Raw genomic sequence first — 19,279 nt, forward strand, 5'->3', positions numbered from 1 at the left:
GGAAGTCAAGGTGACTGCAAATAGTAAAAAACAGGAAGTGCTTACAAATGAAACAGGAAATAGGGAGCACCAATATGAAATAGTTCAACAGGCCACTCAGAGCGTGACAGTTTATCAGAGTGGAAAAGGTCCTAAAGCCATTTCTGAAGCTTTGGGACTCCAGCAAACCACAGTAAGAGCCATTATTTATCCACAAATGGCGAAAACATGGAATGGTGGTGAACGTTCCCAGGAGTGGCCGGCCAACCAAAATGATCCCAGGACGACTCATCCAAGAGGTCACAAAAGACCCATCCAATATCCAAAGCTAATAAGTGTTTGGGCCACCTTTAGCAACAACAACTGCAATCAAGCGTCTGTAATAACTTGCAATGAGTCTCTTATAGTGCTGTAGAGGAATTTACCCCCATCCCAAAAACATTCCCCCAAATAGTTTTCCTGGAAAAACTGTATTTGTGGTCGGGGTGTGTTGGCATTGACTGCGGATTGCGGAAGCAGCGTTCAACTTTTTTCATTCTTTCTGTCTTTTGTGTTTGTCTTGTTGCTCCTTCTTTTCCCGCATTCCTCTTTCTGCTTTATCTGACTTCCTTTGGCAGGCTGCCACGCCTCCTCTTCCTCCTCCTGTGACTCCGACCTCCGCTGCCGGAGCCGGCCCCCTTCCCTCCGCTGCCTGACACAGGCATCACGAGGAAGACACGCTAAACACGCTCCTCCAAAGTCCTCCGACTCCGGCGGGACAAACGTGTTTCCCGACATCATGAGGAATCTTTTTGGAAGGTCCAGGTGACGAGGTGGCGTTTGCGGCATGAGCGGGAAGATGAAGAGGAGTGGGATGGTTCTCAGATGGCGCAAGTCCTTCTCCATCTTGGCTCCATGGAGGAAAGGTACAGTTGATGTTTGTCTCTTGTTCGGACATGATGGATTCTGGAATGTCGTAGCGTCCCAACCGAATAATGTGTCTCATGTCTGATGTCCTGCTGCTGACTGGGAATGCTAAATGTTTCCATGCCGGAATGTTTTGAATGTTTTGACCTTTTGGGTGGAATGTGGCGTTATGGGAATTTTGGAAATGTTTTGGCGTTGGAATGGTTTGAAGCGGTAAAAAAATGGGAAAGTAGTACGACTTCATAAGCTCCAAGGGAATTTGTGTTGGGGGAATGTGGAATTTCGGGAATATCATATCCTGCATGGATGGCTTTAATGCTTTGACTGTACAGTGGATCCTTGTCTAGCATTGTTCCTTCTCTAACCCAGGAGCATCCAAAGTGGGGCCCAGGGGCCATTTGCGGCACATTGTCAAATTTCCTTTAAAAGGAAACGTACGAAACTTTTCCAAAATTTGGAAAACCAGCAGTAATTTTACAAGAATAAAGTCAAAATATTAAGAGCATAACAAGCATAAAGTTGAAAGATTTAAGAAATGTTATTTTTTATATTTATTTAATATTTTTAATGATTTTTTTATGTTTATTTATAAAAAGGAAACGTACGAAAAACAACAGCAACTTTTCCAAAATTTTGAAAACCAGCAGTAATTTTATAAGAATAAAGTCAAAATATTAAAAGGAAAAAGTTGCAATTTTACAAAAATAATGTTGCAATATAAAAAAAAACAATTTAATTGTACAAGCATAAAGTTGAAAGATTTAAGAAATTTTTTTTTATATTTATTTCATATTTTTAATGAATTTTTTATGTTTATTTATAAAAAGGAAACGTACAAAAAACAACAGCAACTTTTCCAAAATTTGGAAAACCAGCAGTAATATTACAAGAATAAAGTCAAAATATTAAGAGGAAAAAGTTGCAATTTTACAAAAATAATGTTGCAATAGAAAAAAAAACAATTTAATTGTACAAGCATAAAGTTGAACGATTTAAGAAATGTTATTTTTTATATTTATTTAATATTTTTAATGATTTTTTTATGTTTATTTATAAAAAGGAAACGTACGAAAAACAACAGCAACTTTTCCAAAATTTGGAAAACCAGCAGTAATTTTACAAGAATAAAGTCAAAATATTAAGAGGAAAAAGTTGCAATTTTACAAAAATAATGTGAAGATTTAAGATTTAAGAAATGTTATTTTTTTATATTTATTTAATATTTTTAATAATTTTTTATGTTTATTTATTTTTTATGATTTATTTAAAATATTTTTCTTAAATATTTCAACTTCATGCTACTAAAATATTGCAATGTGACAAACAACAAAATGACAAAGTTGGAATTTTCTGAAAACTAGGTTGCGGAAAAAGTTATACTGTTGTGAGAATAGAGTTCTGCAATGACGTCAGCCTCCCTCTTTTGCTGCCTGGTCGTCACAAACTTGTTTGCGCCACAATGTGCCACTTTATGACATGGACACGTGCGGCTTATACACCGGGATTTACAGCCGTGTTATCGGAAATTTGGAATGGGAATATTAGAAAAGGTGGAATTTTTGGGGGGAGAAATACAGACGATTGTGCCGTGGCATGAAGTCGTTGCAGAAGAAGACGAAAGACCGTTGGATGGCGACTGACGAATACGGAATGCAGAGCCACACTTGGAGATGTGTCACGCTGAAGTCTACCTCGGTTGTTTTTCCTGACGCCGGTGTCGGGTTGCCGCACATTCCGAGCGCAAGCCTCAACGGTATCGCTTTCGCTGTCTTTACTGTACGGGCGGGCGTCCGACACCTGCCCTGCAGCCACGTTCTTGTGCACACTGCGGCTGCACGTTGTTCCTCCGTGTTTGGCAGAGATCCATTGCAAGATAAGTCCTGCATTGTGCTCCGTGCAGCAGGGAGCAACCTTCTCATGTGTCTCATTATTATCATTCCTAAGCCGCCGCTCAAGCCTCCGCCTTCCTCGCTCAGAGCCTCAAGCGTAGCATCGCTTTTGCGCATTTTATGAGAAAACATTGAAACACATTTGGCAGAAGAAAATGACAAAATACACTTTCATCATATTATGAGAAAAAGCATTTTGGGGGGAAATATTGCAATGTTGACAAAACAAAATCAGAACGTGAGAAAAAAGGTTCCAGATTTACACGCAAAAAAAGAAAAGAACTAAAAAGCTGATGTGAGGAAAAGTTGTACATTTATAAAAAAAAAAAAAATTAGTGGCAATATTTCGTGATGAAAATGAAATTTTATGAAAAAGAAAGGTAAAAGGTCTTAGGGGGCTGCCATTTTTCCATGGAAAATACTTTCATCATCAACAATGAGACTTTTACAAGATATTGTTGTCATTTCCTAGGATGAAAGTGGGCATGTTATGACAAAATACTGGACTCCTGCAGGACAAATTCAAGATGTGACAAAAAAAAGAGAAAATAATTTGGAATATTAATATTACAAAAACACAGTTGAACACTTTCAAGCTTTATATGAGGAAAGGTTGCACATTTTTGAGAAATAAGTGGCAATATTACAAGATAAAAATCACAATTTTATGAGAAAGAAAGCTGTAAATAATAATAATAATAATAATAATATAAATAATAATAGTAACAATAATAACATAAAATAAATTATAAATAAATAAATTATTAATAATAATTATTATTATTAATAATAATAATAATAATAACATAAAATAAATTATAAATAAATGCATTATTAATAATAATAATAGTAACAATAATAAATAAAAATAATAATAATAAACAAAAACACAATAATAATAATAATAATAATAATAATTTAAATAATAATAGTAACAATAATAACATAAAATAAATTATAAATAAATAAATTATTATTAATAATAATAGTAACAATAATAAATAAAAATAATAATAATAAACAAAACACAGTTGAACACTTTCAACTTTAAAATAAATTATAAATAAATTATTATTAATAATAATGGTAACAATAATAAATAAAAATAATAATAATAAACAAAAACATAATAATAATAATAATAATAATAATAATAATAATAATAATAATAATAATAATAATAATAATAATAATAATAATAATAATAATAATAATAATAATATAAATAATAATAGTAGCAATAATAACATAAAATAAATTATAAATAAATTATTATTAATAATAATAGTAACAATAATAAATAAAAATAATAATATAATAAGCAAAAGCACAGTTGAACACTTTCAAGCTTTATATGAGGAAAAGTTGCACATTTTTGAGAAATAAGTGGCAATATTACAAGATAAAAATCACAATTTTATGAGAAAGAAAGCTGTTAATAATAATAATAATAATAATAGTAATAATAATAATAATAATAATAGTAACAATAATAAAATAAAATGAATAAATAATACTAATACTACTACTAATAATAGAAAACGTTTTATGGCCAGGTTTGATGACCTTTACAGGACATCAAACAATTGGACAATTTTCCAGGATGAAGGTCAGCATATTATTAAGATAAGATTAAGATATGCCTTTATTCGTCCCTCAGTGGGGAAATTTGAGGACGAGCATCATCACGTTATGAGACTTCCAACGTTAACGTTGAACATTATGAGAAAAAATATCCTAGCAAGCTTTAACAAGCCTGACGATGAAAAGAGCGTCAATCAACGTGACAGGATGAGAAGAAGAAGAAGAAAAAGATGTTTTTATTCCAGAGAAAACGGCTGCCATGTCAGTCTGGTCCATCCTGGGGTGCAGGTTTCACATCCAGGAAGTTGCCACGTTGGTCTTTGCTAAGGCATAAGAAGTATTGCAGTATAAACCTTCGCTATGCTTGTCTGGCAGGCGTATGAAACGCGGGCTCAGTGGTGACTTGAGTACTCGTGAAGGATTGCAGGATGAGAGTACAAGAAGCCAGCCCCGGATCGACCTGAGTTGGAGTACCGGCGAGCATTCTTCCCTTATCGCCCGAGCACAGCGTGGGGGTGCGTTCGCTTTGATAAGCAGAGGGAGTCTGGGTATCATCTTCGGGTTTGATGACCCAGCAGTCCAAGAAGTGGTGGGAAACAGAAATCAGTAATAAATATAATAATAATAATAATAAAAAGTTAAGAAAGCACATATAGTTGGTGGGTAGACAAATGATTTTTTTCAGATTAAAATGAACAAAGCATTATTAGAGCCCTGTAGACATGACAAAACACGACTATAGTCACATTTATACTCTTTTTATTTACAACATATTGCGCAACTGCAGGGTCTTGAGACACATGCTAACTCGCAAACTAGACAGCTAGCCACCTAAACGGTAGCCTTCAAGTTATTTCCTTTCAACTTAAATAGCCAAAAACTTACCACTTCCACACGGATAGGGAGGATAACTATTAACAGTTATTTAACCTTTAACATGAACATGAATCAAACGTAATCATTTTTTCTGGGTACATGATACCATACAGCATCCATATAAAAAACTTACCACTTCCACACGGATAGGGAGGATAACTATTAACAGTTATTTAACCTTTAACATGAACATGAATCAAACGTAATAATTTTTTCTGGGTACATGATACCATACAGCATCCATATAAAAAACTTACCACTTCCACATGTATAGGGAGGATAACTATTAACAGTTATTTAACCTTTAACATGAACATGAATCAAAGGTAATAATTTTTTCTGGGTACATGATACCATACAGCATCCATATAAAAAACTTACCACTTCCACACGGATAGGGAGGATAACTAACAGTTATTTAACCTTTAACATGAACATGAATCAAACGTAATAATTTTTTCTGGGTACATGATACCATACAGCATCCATATAAAAAACTTACCACTTCCACACGGATAGGGAGGATAACTATTAACAGTTATTTAACCTTTAACATGAACATGAATCAAACGTAATAATTTTTTCTGGGTACATGATACCATACAGCATCCATATAAAAAACTTACCACTTCCACACGGATAGGGAGGATAACTATTAACAGTTATTTAACCTTTAACATGAACATGAATCAAACGTAATCATTTTTTCTGGGTACATGATACCATACAGCATCCATATCAAACTTAAACTTTCATATCAAGGCGGGGGCCTCAAACTAGTGTCCTGCGGGCCACATTTGGCCCGCGGGTCACATGTTTGAGACCACTGTTGTAGAGAAATTGAAAAACAGTAGCAGGATTTTCCCACAAGAAACTTGAATTTGACAGGATTTTATTATTTTATGTTGACACCCAAAAACCTGCACATCTTCAATGCGGGGGTGCCAGGGATCCCCCACACGTTGAAGTTGCTCCGTCTTTGCTAAAAATGTCATGGGAGCCTCCGGCAGCTGATAGCGTTTTGACTATCAGGGGTTTGGCTGAGTGTCAACAACATGGCCGCCCATCCAGGAAGTGGCCGTCCTGTGGGGGTTGTTTTTCAAGTCAGCTCGGAAATCAAACCAGGAGGATTTCTGCTGCGCCAGGTTGGGTTGGCCCCCCTTTTTTTGGACCAACTTCAAGAATCTTTGTGTTAAGTTACAATCCAGTCCGACCCCCACCTTTCATCCCCGGGGGTTGGGGGCATGAATCCCATCATCGTCTTTGGTCCCTGCCGGGATCTCGCTTTCCTGGTCCTGGAGATCGGCACCGATAGGCAACCGGTTGATACTGGTATCCCGCAGTAACAGAGACTGGTTGATACTGGTTGATACTGGTATCTGGCAGTAACAGAGACTGGTTGATACTGGTTGATACTGGTATCCGGCAGGAACAGAGACTGGTTGATACTGGTATCCGGCAGTAACAGAGACTGGTTGATACTGGTATCTGGCAGTAACAGAGACTGGTTGATACTGGTATCCCGCAGTAACAGAGACTGGTTGATACTGGTTGATACTGGTATCCGGCAGGAACAGAGACTGGTTGATACTGGTATCCGGCAGTAACAGAGACTGGTTGATACTGGTATCTGGCAGTAACAGAGACTGGTTGATACTGGTATCCCGCAGTAACAGAGACTGGTTGATACTGGTATCCCGCAGTAACAGAGACTGGTTGATACTGGTATCCGGCAGTAACAGAGACTGGTCGATACTGGTATTTGGCAGCAACAGAGACCGGTCGATACTGGTATTTGGCAGTAACAGAGACTGGTCGATACTGGTATCCGGCAGTAACAGAGACTGGTTGATTGAGACTGGGAGAGGCCATGCCAAGTTCCTATAAAAGGAACTTCTGCCACCTGGTGGTCGGTTTTTGGTTTCAAACTACACCAAACATGCTTCTGCTATGGTGGAGTTACATCACCACCGCTCTCTGCATATAAATACGTATAAGACGTATAAATACTACTACTAATATTCATCTTGGTATGCGTTTTGCGTTCATATCTTCATGGAGTTTGCAAATGAACCGATTGTTGACTTTTCTCTGCAGGCAAAGACGGAGACACGGTGATGGACAGAACGGTCGTGCTGACAAAAGTGAAGCTACTCAGCAACGTCACAGAGAGACTTTTAATGGCGGACGACTCCTCTTCCAGCTGCTCCACAGCTTCAGAGCAGAAGATGCCACCTCACTCCAAAGACTCTTCGCCGGACACCCTGTCGGGACAGCGGCAGGCCGACTCCGGCGAGAAGTACCTGTCTGACATTTTGTCAGGGTCTCAGTTGAGCAGGTTGTACAAGTTTCAGTCAGAGGACTCTGGAGTGGAATTATCCAGTGGCGCCAACTCTCCATCCACTCCGACGGGCTCTGAGCAGAACTTTATGGTCCACAGCCGTGAGTCCTCCTGTGACTCGTGTCATTTAAAGTCAGACGGTGACCAGCAAACAGGACGAGGACGGAGACCTGCCAGTCCAGCCTTGGACGCAGACCTGCACATTGGCGAGGTCCAGGAAATCCATGGGTTTGGTGTGTCACCAAGGAACCTGAAGGACACGGACAAGCTTGAGGAGAACACAGAAGAAGAACTCACGGGCAAGGCAGACACGGAGACGGAGTCCTTAAAGGGGAGTGCTACCTGTGACGGTCTGGACCAGTACATGGACCAATGCTGCAGACTCAGTCAGGTAAGATCAATGTGGTCCCGTGAACTGGTCCCGGGAACTGGTGCCCAGGGTCTGGAATGGCTGAAGTCCGGCCAGTGAATGACATCAATGTATTAGTTTGCTAGCTTGTACTAGTTTGCTAGCACCTGGAGTCCATGCAGCACAAAAGTTGCAATGTGGTGTAAACAATGAATAGTAGGAGTGGAAAGGTGACTCTAGGGTGGTTATATCATGTCTACGGGCTCTAATCATAGTAAAAAGGACATTTGGGACGTTGAAACTATTCCATGTATTAGTACGATGTATTAGTACAATGTATTAGCACGGAATCCTACATGGCTGAAATTAATATGGCGCATGGTGGTAGAGTGGTCATCGTGCAGACCAACAGCCAGGAGACCCAAATTCAATTCCCCCCTCCAGCAACTCCTCCTACTCCACCTCCTACTACGCCTACTACTACTACTACTACTCCTACTACGCCTACTACTCCGACTATGCCTACTACTTCTACTACTCCTACTACGCCTACTACGCCAACTCCTCCTACTACTACTACTACTACTACTCCTACTACTACTACTCCTCCTGCTACTCCTGCTACTCCTACGACTACTACTACGCCGACTACTCTGACTACGCCTACTACTCCTACTACTCCTCCTACTACTACTACTACTACTACTACTCCTACTACTACTACTCCCACTACTACTACTACACCTACTACTACGACTACACCTACTACTACTACTACTACTACTACTACTACTACTACTCCTACTACGCCTACTACTCTGACTATGCCTACTACTCCGACTACTCCGACTACTACGCCTACTACTCCTACTACTCCTACTACTCCTACTACTCTGACTACTCCTACTACTACTACTACTACTACTACTACTACTACTACTACTACTCCCACTACTACTACTAAACATACTGCTCCTACTCCACCTACTACTACGCCAACTCCTCCTACTACTCCTACTACTACTACTACTACTACTCCTGCTACTCCTACAACTACTACTACGCCGACTACTCCGACTACGCCTACTACTCCTACTACTCCTACTACTACTACTACTACTCCCACTACTAATACTATACCTACTACTACTACTACTCCTACTACGCCTACTACTCTGACTATGCCTACTACTCCTACTACGCCTACTACGCCAACTCCTCCTACTACTCCTACTACTACTCCTACTACTACTACTACTACTACTACTACTACTACTCCTACTCCTACTCCTACTCCTACTACTACTACTCCTACTACTCCTACTACTACTCCTACTACTACTACTACTACTACTACTACTACTACTACTACTCCTACTACTACTACTACTACTACTCCTAGTACTACTCCTACTCCTACTAGTACTACTCCTACTAGTACTACTACTACTCCTACTACTACTACTACTACTACTACTCCTACTACTACTCCTACTACGCACACTACTCCTATTCCTACTGCTACTACTACTCCTACTACTACGCCTACTCCTACTACTACGCCTACTACTCCTACTACTACTACTACTCCGACTACGCCTACTACTACTCCTACTACACCTACTACTCCTCCTCCTACTACTCCTACTACTACGCCTACTACTCCTACTACTACTCCTACTACGCCTACTACTACTCCTACTACGCCTACTACTCCTCCTCCTACTACTACTACTACTCCTACTACTACTCCTACTACTACTACTACGCCTACTACTCCTACTACTCCTACTACTCCTACTACTACGCCTACTACTCCTACTACTCCTACTACTCCTACTACTCCTACTACTACGCCTACTACTCCTACTACTCCTACTACTACTACTACTCCTACTACTACTACTACGCCTACTACTCCTACTACTCCTACTACTCCTACTACTCCTACTACTACTCCTACTACTCCTCCTACTACTCCTACTACTCCTACTACTCCTACTACTACTCCTACTACTCCTCCTACTACTCCTACTACCACTCCTACTACTCCTCCTACTGAAACAGCCACTCCTTGAAGTATTGTTCCTTTGTGGGCGTGTGTAGCGTCTGTGCTGTGGGAATGACCAAGTCTGTGATGATTGATGATCGGGGCGACGGTTCATCACAGGAAACGTATGATGTCAGCCTGTTGGGAGCGGCGGCCCATTGATTGTCCAGAGTTTCCTGTAGAACTCCCAGGGACTGGAGTGGACTGCCAGAGTCCAAGTCACAGGGAAGGAACTTCAAAGGCGGGACATTAAAACTAAGCACGGTTCATTTCCTGTTTGTTTGGACTTAAGAGTCATGAGTTCCCAAAAAGTCCGTTTTACTGCTGAATGGAGCTCAGGGGTCGGACGGTAACAATTCCTTCTGGAACTTTCCACCAATGGACTCAACATTTTAAGACAGGTTGAAAAATTGCAAGAGTTGATGTTTTGCTCTGTTGGATCTCGAGTGTACGTCGTTCCTGTTATTCACCTCCAAAATGGCTTGGGGCCCGTTTGATACCAGAGCTTCCAGCAGCCTCGTGGGGATGCTGCTGCAGGTGCTGAAGATGGCTTCATGGAGGGCATCCATGGTTCTGTCAACTTTCCTTACCACCCATCTCCAAATGGAAACTTTCTTCCCAAGTCCCATGTTTGATGCTCTCCTGCCAATTCCAAACGGGCACTTTTGTGCCGTCTGATGGTTATTGGTCTGCACCGGGCCCAGTACCAACCCTCCCTGGGCCCAGGATGGTCTTTTAAACGTCTGATTAAACGTCTGGTTGGTTGATGAGCAGCTTGTTTCCCGTTCATGCTTGCTATCAATTATTTTAAAAAAGTTTGGTCTCACCTCCATTTCTTCTTGAAGCTCCACTTAGAGCCTCCTTAAGGCTCCTCCTCCTGCTCCTGTGTGGCGTTTTCACTGATCGCGTTTCACCGTAAACGGGTCGCATCATGTGATTTCTGGAAGTAGATGTATGACTACCGGCTACCTACCCAGGTCCAGCAGTCGGGCTCCAACCCACTGGGGTCAGGACTCGGGTACCTGGAGCACATCTGCCAGCTTGTTGAGAGAATCGGCCACCTGCAGGAGACCAACCTTCAGCTTCAGAAGCAGATCTGCCGCTTGCAGAAGGATGGAGGGATGACAAAGACCAAAGAGGTGCACAGTCTTCATTTGTCTTGCTGTTGGACGGTATAATAATCATACATGCAATACTTCTAATATGTACTTCTAATACCTACATAATAGCTGGTAGGTAGGTAGGTAGGTGGGTAGGTGGGTGGGTCAGGTGGGGTTAGGAACTGTGACCTGATTATGGGATGCACTCAATTGTAATCTGATGCATGTTCAAATGAGATAGAACCGTTACCGTTAGCATTAGCATTACCATTAACATTACCATTAGCATTAGCATTACCATTAGCATTACCATTAACATTACCATTAGCATTACCATTAGCATTAGCATCAGCATCAGCATCAGCATCAGCATCAGCATCAGCATCATCATTAGCATCAGCATTACCATTAGCATTACCATTAGCATTAGCATTACCATTAGCATTACCATTAGCATTAGCATTACCATTAGCATTACCATTACCATTACCATTAGCATTAGCATTACCATTAGCATTACCATTAGCATTACCATTACCATTACCATTACCATTAGCATTAGCATTACCATTACCATTAGCATTACCATTAGCATTACCATTACCATTACCATTAGCATTACCATTAGCATCAGCATCAGCATTAGCATCAGCATCATCATTAGCATTAGCATTAGCATTAGCATTACCATTAGCATTACCATTAGCATTACCATTAGCATCACCATCAGCATCAGCATCAGCATTAGCATTAGCATTAGCATTACCATTAGCATCACCATCAGCATCAGCATTAGCATTAGCATTACCATTAGCATTAGCGTTACCATTAGCATTACCATTAGCGTTACCATTAGCATTACCATTAGCATTACCAAGGTTGTCAACAGCTTTTCTATGCTAACTATAACATTTACCCATAAGCTATGTATTTTGCTGAAATTCCCTTGAAGCAATGAAGGTGCTGAGCAAGGCATTAATCTATTGTACTTGCAATCAAGGATGTAAGTAAGTACACATACTATAACAAAATCATAGAATCCATTCCGATTTAAACCCCTCATTGCCCGTGTATTATTATTATGATAAATATTGGAATGATTGCATCATTACATTCTTCAGGCTAACAGAATGTCGGCAAAGGGAGGCCTGATGCCTAAGATGTCGGAAATGTCTGTGGTTTCAACGGTTATGATTTTATTTCATATTCCGTCTGGTGTGAATTAAGAAGAATAGTGGGCTTTGCGTGTAGAACCCACTTTAGGCGTGGAAGCGTCATAAAATGCTGGTGTTCAGTCCGAGGTTGAACAATAACAAATATACCACGGGAAATACCACAAGCGTGTCGTCATGTGACCACCCACCCTCACAACTAAAATATCTGCTGGTTACGCAATGTTGCTGATGACCTGGTCTCCAAACTGTGGAATAGAGTAAGAAGACACGCCCCAAACAACAGGGCGACAAAGGGAATACGTTTCTAGAAAGTGCAAAGCCAACTATTCTTCTTCAGAAGGGAATATGGAATAAAAGCATACGGATTAAAGGAACAGGATCCACAATCCTTCCATGGGATGAACACACATCTTCCTCTTTCTTCACCTGAATGGAAACCTAGCTCACACGTTAGCATCGCTATTGGATGGCTATCAGCCGGAATTTTATTAATCATTTACTGAGTACTTGTATGTATTCTTCATTATAATTCAGAATACTGTCTGTATATACTTTTAGTCTTGTAACTGTAGTTAGGCGTGACATCCAAAAAAAAAAATAAAAAATAAAACAAACAAAAAAAAATAATAAAAAGATAACAGGAAAAAGCTGTGTTTGTGTATTTGGCAACAGGACTTCTTCCGACATCACTGCTGCTGCGGCGCAGCCAGCCTGGCTTTCCAGGACAAAAGCCAGACCTGGTCACCCGGCGGGACGCTCCGTGATCTGTCAAGCATTCCCGAGGCCACACAGCACCAACTCCATTCCACCCGGGAATGTAACGGTAACATTTGACTCTTTTTGGATTGAGGTTCCTGCGTCCAGGTAGCTTGTGGTCGGCCCCGACTTGCTGTGCAGTCCGCCTTTAACCCGAAGTCTGCTGGGATAGGCTCCAGCTCACCTGTAACCCTAAAGTTATGACTTACATCATCACATGTTTTTTATTGTTCTTGTTAAATGATGTACTTTGAATTCTGGAAAGAGTTTGGACACCCCTGGTCTAGTTAGTCTTGGGGGGTTCTGGGACTCCTGCAGAAAATTCTACTGCAGCCTTTTGTGTCTTGTGCTGCCTGAGGCATCCTCGTGGTCCTGCAGGGAAGATACAACTGGGACAGGAACAGCAGAATTCCTGGTGTCCTACTGGGCACCCTAGTGGTCCTGCAGGGAAGATACAACTGGGGCAGGAACACCAGCAGAAACTTGTTTATGTTACATAAACACCAGACAGCTTTCATGTTCATAAAATTCATAAAATCCGGTCCATATGTTCCTATTCACGCAGTCTCAGCTGCCTGTTGGCTCTGCACTGATGGATTCTGCTGTGTGTTGCAGACATGAGCGGTTTGATACCCGAGCCCCTGTGGCGGAGAAGTGACCACTTCCACACTGATAGGCCAGAAGGGCTTCCCACTGTCTATCGGCCGGTGAGTCTTGTGTAGCTGTCGATATTAGCGATATTAGCATGGTTTTCCCTTGGCGACTTCCCTCTATAACGATTTGGCAAAAAGAGAGCACCCGAAAGCATTAAGAAGGCACTAGGAGAGCACTAGGAAAGCATTAAGAAGGCACTAGGAGAGCACTAGGAAAGCATTAAGAAGGCACTAGGAGAGCACTAGGAAAGCATTAAGAAGGCACTAGGAGAGCACTAGGAAGGCACTAGGAGAGCACTAGGAAAGCATTAGGAAGGCACTAGGAAGGCACTAGGAGAGCACTAGGAAAGCATTAAGGCACTAGGAAGGCACTAGGAGAGCACTAGGAAAGCATTGGGAAGGCACTAGGAGAGCACTAGGAAGGCACTAGGAGAGCACTAGGAAAGCATTAGGAAGGCACTAGAAGAGCACTAGGAAGGCACTAGGAGAGCACAAGGAAAGCATTAAGAAGGCACTAGGGGAGCACTAGGAAGGCACTAGGAGAGCACTAGGAAAGCATTAGGAAGGCACTAGGAGAGCACTAGGAAGGCACTAGGAGAGCACAAGGAAAGCATTAAGAAGGCACTAGGAGAGCACTAGGAAGGCACTAGGAGAGCACAAGGAAAGCATTAAGAAGGCACTAGGAGAGCACTAGGAAGGCACTAGGAGAGCACTAGGAAAGCATTAGGAAGGCACTAGGAGAGCACTAGGAAGGCACTAGGAGAGCACTAGGAAGGCACTAGGAGAGCACAAGGAAAGCATTAAGAAGGCACTAGGAGAGCACTAGGAAGGCACTAGGAGAGCACTAGGAAAGCATTAGGAAGGCACTAGGAAGGCACTAGGAGAGCACAAGGAAAGCATTAAGAAGGCACTAGGAGAGCACTAGGAAGGCACTAGGAGAGCACTAGGAAAGCATTAGGAAGGCACTAGGAGAGCACTAGGAAGGCACTAGGAAGGCACTAGGAAAGCACTAGGAGAGCACTCGGAGAGCACTAGGAAAGCATTAGGAAGGCACTAGGAAGGCACCAGGAAAGCACTAGCAAGGCACTAGCAAGGCACTAGGAAGGCACTAGGAAGGCACTAGGAAAGCACTAGGAAGGCACTAGGAAGGCACTAGGAAGCACAAACCTCGGCCAAGAGCCACAGTTCCCCCCATTTGTCATTTCCCCCATAAATATTAGTCCTACGTTTATTTATCTAAATAGTTAGATTGCTAACGTTAGCAATGCTAACATATTAATATTAGCATACAACACCTAGCATGATAGTATATGTCTTTATATTTGTCTAGCTATGAAAATGTTAAAAAATGCTACTCTGCTAATGTTAACATGCTGGCTACGATCATGTTGGCATGCTAACACCTAGCATGATCGTGCTAAGTCTTTATATGTCTGCCTATTGAATGGATAAAAATGCAACTGTGCTGATGTTAACATGCTAGTCATGATATTGCTAAGTCTTTATATATGTATGTAACACTCCATGAAAGTAGCTACAAATGCTCGTAATGCTAACATGCTAATATTAGCATGCTACCAGGAAGGCTAAATGTAATGTATTAGTTGAGAATTTTAACTATGGAACGGTGTGAATTGGTTGAGATGTGTGGGAGTAGTTAGAGTAGTTTTGCATTCCTAAAAAAAGGAAAAGGGAATGTCAAGAAAAGTGGGAATTTTTCGGTAAGTGGAAAAATAGCATGAATGTCCCAAATGTTGAATGCTTTGATGTTGACTCGGTTTGAGAAATGTGAAACTAGCTAGAACTCCTTAGTTCCAAGGCATTTTGGGATCACCCCCAAAATGAACGCCATCAGTTCTCCCATATCCCATTCCCAACAATCCCTGAAAATTTCATCCAAGTCCATTGCGAACCCTTCAAGTTATTTTGAACAGCGTAACCGCTTCTACCTTGTTGTTCAGGCATTTTGGCAAATCTGGTGCTTGTGTGTCTCACGAACATTACAGTAACAGGACGGGCACCTGTGACCAGTGTGGAATACTACTGGAATACTACTCATCCATATGGTTGTTCCGGTTTTACTGAGGGGCGTATACCATTGTGTGTATGAAATATGACAAAGTTATGTGGACTGTTTATGGTTTCAGATGAGGGACTACCACACGTTGGGTCGGGTTAAAGACCTGGTGAAGAGAACTAAGCTGGGACTGTCCAGCACCTCCTTGAAGACGTCGTGTCCACAGTTGTACAGGTGAGCACCAGCGGCTTCTATCCATGCATGTTGACATCTTCATCATCAACGTTGGCTGACGACAACGGGAAGAAACGATGGTGTCAAAGGTTTCCCCAACATTTGCTATCTTCTGGTTCCAACATGGAACATAGTCAGTGATGGTGTGGCTATGTTTTCAGGCCCGATCTGGGACGAGAAGATCTTGCTGGCAGAAACAGGAACTCCATGATTGTCTTGGGACACCACGGCAAAGTGGACATCCCCTGGCTGCAGTAAATCCCCAGGTTGCTTCACGGCCATCACAGCCATCATGGATTCATTCATTTATTTGTCATAATAGAACCATGATATCACCATAGAACCGCAAACCATCATAGAGTGAGAGAGTGATGTTGGAACTGTGATGTTGCAAGTTGAATGGAATGGATCCTTGAACATTTCATGTCAATGTCATTTAGCACACATTTTGTTATATAATTCAACTTCTTTATGAAATTTCTGACACTTGCAATGTTCTTTGGCCCCATGATGGGTTATTTTGCACTTGTATCTGATACATATAGCACAGACGCCTAAAGGGGTTTGCTGGGTTAGCGAGCTGTCCTGAGTTGAAAGCCGAACCGAGGAGGTTCTAGAGCAGGCGTGGGCAAACTTTTTGACGCGCGGGCCGCATTGATATGACAAAATTTACAGGGGGGGGGGCAGACTATATATTTTACACGTAACAGTCCACCTGGTATTATTGTATCTGTAAAATTGTCATGCAATCTGCTATTATTATTTATTATTTTATATTTATATTTAAATATTTTAAAAATAATAAAATATTATAATAATTACAATAAAATTAAAATAATTATTATTATATTATTATAATGTAAAATATGCAAATATAACAATAATATCATATATAATTAATATAATAATTGAATATAATAATTATAATAATCATAATAGTTCTAATAATTATTATAATAATCTAATAATCGAATAATAATAATAATAATAATAATAATAATTATTATTATTATTAATAATAACATAATAATAATATATTATAATATAATAATAATAATATTATATAATAATAATAATAATAATAATAATAATAATTATTATTATTATTATTATTATTATTATTATTATTATTATTATTATTATTATGGTGACTCCCTCAGTTCCCAGTGCGTAGTACGCTTCTATTGGGGAACTCTACTCCAGGGAACGTTGGGCGGACAAATGTTGGGCCAAATGACGACTGATGCGGAATACAGGAACTGCAAAAATTCCGAGTGTACAATTGTTGACGCTCCCTATGTAACTATAATCCCTTTTTGTCTCCTCCTCTCCAAATCCGCCCCAGATGGCGTCACACAGACGAAGACTGACGGTGATTCAAAACGGGAAGGGGAATGAAAAGAACGAAGACGAGAAACGAGAAAGGAGTCCAAGCCGAAGATGCCAGAAAGGTGGAAAGAAAGTCTATGGAATTTAGTTAGCATTCCAAACAAGCTGCACAGGAACTTGATCACATGACCTTCATTTACTGTACGAGCGTGCGTTTACATGGCAAAAGAATCATAAAGGTGCAATAACCGATCTTTATTTGATAATAAAACGATGTTTCCCAAGTGGCGGACATGTTGGCGTGCATGTGATGTATCGTATATTAACAGTTACATAAGATCAAAACTGGCGCCATAACCGAAACGGAGCGTATGTTGCTTGCACATTTACTCGTGGCTTTGTCCACAATCTTACGGAGATTAGCGGATCATAACGGATCTCTGCCGGTTGGCATGGTCTCCCTTTGCATATCATATTTGATATCTTATCTAAGACAGCTTTTCCGCTTTTGGCCCTTGTGGTCATTTTGTTGTGTGTTTTGACTGCAGTGACAATAAAGTTTTCATACACGGACAAAGCTTTCTTCCTGTTAGTAGCTGTGGTAGAATCCAGGTTCTATACAGGTACAATAGTGTTAGTAGAACTCCAAGTACTGTACACTGTATGTACAGTATGACATTTGTTTCAGTTCACAGTCAATATTTATCTCGGTGTAACCAAGATAGAAAATAAATAATATAAATATTTAAGATGGCAAATAAAGTTATATAAATAATAATAAATAAAATAATAAAATAAATATTAATTAAATTTACCGTGCGTACAATGTTTCCGGATGCAACGTCATTAGGTCACGTGACGGTGTCTCACCAAGTCACGTGACGGTGCGCCGCCAATCAGTGACGTATATATAGTCCGGAAGTGACTACACACCGGAAGCGGTGAGGGACGCATGTGGAGAGTCGCTGTAGGGATTTAACAGTTTTCTTTGTTGAAGTTTGTACATGGAGAAAGTCTAAACATTTTACATGCATGCTTCGGAATATAGGGGCCGTCCACCGGCGCAACGCTGAACTAAAAAGAGCAGTGTTCGATCCCATCTATGGAATTGGTGAGTGTTGACAGTTCATTGCTAAACGGCATTAGCACCGTTTTATTTACCGTTGTTCTCTCAATTGATTAATTGGATTATAAGATTAATACATAAGTGCAATTATTTATTATAAATGATAATATATTGTACAATTGAAGTTCTGATACGACTTGTATTATATATGTAATTAGAATGTGTGCACATGAATTGATGTATGCTGGTCCTATTCCACATAGGCCAGGTTTGATGGCAAGCTAGGAACCCTGCATTGAGGCAAACCGCCTGGAAGCTGGAAGCCCAGATTCACCCACCTGCTCTGCTCTGACCGGGCTGGTAGGAGGCTTTGCAGCCATCCTTTCCCTTTTGTCCCTCTTTGGCCTTCATAAAAACTTCCCTCCTTTCCTCCACTCCTGACCCTCTGGACACTCGATGATTGGACCATTGGACTGTTGTATGTTTTGGGACTCTCAGTATATGAGATGACTGTGTTTTGTAAATTGAGCTCATTGAAATGTATTTGTAAATTAGTGTTATGAATTTGTATTGTTCTGTTTTTTTCACTTCATAATACATGGTACCACCACCACTCCAAATTGCCTCGCCTTTTTCCTTCTCACTCCCAGAGCCCAAATCTGGATTTTTCTGATTCTAGCCTAGAAATTACAATTAAAGTGTCTAAAGCTAATGTTAAATGTAATAGCGCATTGTAGTACATGCTACATCATCGATGAGGAAAACATAAACCCTTTACACCAAAATACAGAACTGGGGGCCCGCCTTTTTGGTCTGATCAACCAATCAGAACTGGGGGCCCGCCTTTTTGGTCTGATCAACCAATCAGAACTGGGGTCCTATCGCTATGATCTGATCAACCAATCAGAACTGGGGGCCCGCCTTTTTGGTCTGATCAACCAATCAGAACTGGGGGTCCGCCTTTTTGATCTGATC

The 19,279-nt window shown here is 40.7% G+C and overlaps 1 protein-coding gene across 2 annotated transcripts; it reads left to right on the plus strand.

Moving 5' to 3' along the window:
- The first annotated feature begins 609 nt into the window (after positions 1-609).
- On the plus strand, positions 610-17,828 carry LOC131132426 (uncharacterized). 2 transcript variants are annotated; one of them, XM_078796218.1, is made up of 8 exons: positions 610-884; positions 7,332-7,966; positions 10,952-11,113; positions 12,922-13,072; positions 13,621-13,712; positions 15,806-15,909; positions 16,071-16,174; positions 17,278-17,828. In XM_078796218.1, exons 1-7 carry the CDS (start codon positions 806-808, stop codon positions 16,165-16,167), a joined length of 1,320 nt encoding a protein of 439 aa, XP_078652344.1. In that variant the 5' UTR covers positions 610-805; the 3' UTR covers positions 16,168-16,174; positions 17,278-17,828. The 2 variants fall into 2 exon arrangements, with proteins under 2 accessions (XP_078652344.1, XP_078652343.1); XM_078796217.1 differs by having other exon boundaries at positions 612-884; positions 16,071-16,175; positions 17,255-17,828.
- The last annotated feature ends 1,451 nt before the right edge of the window (positions 17,829-19,279 follow it).

This window comes from Doryrhamphus excisus, linkage group LG14 (assembly GCF_037039965.1).
Source record: "Doryrhamphus excisus strain RoL-2023G ecotype Guam linkage group LG14, RoL_Dexc_Guam_v1.1, whole genome shotgun sequence".
Taxonomy (NCBI): domain Eukaryota; kingdom Metazoa; phylum Chordata; class Actinopteri; order Syngnathiformes; family Syngnathidae; genus Doryrhamphus; species Doryrhamphus excisus.

Coding starts and splice junctions, on each gene's coding strand:
- LOC131132426 (XM_078796218.1), top strand. CDS start 806: ATGAGCGGGAAGATGAAGAGGAGTGGGATGGTTCTCAGATGGCGCAAG. Junction 885..7,331: donor CTTGGCTCCATGGAGGAAAG/GTACAGTTGATG, acceptor TTTTCTCTGCAG/GCAAAGACGGAGACACGGTG. Junction 13,713..15,805: donor TTCCCACTGTCTATCGGCCG/GTGAGTCTTGTG, acceptor TTATGGTTTCAG/ATGAGGGACTACCACACGTT.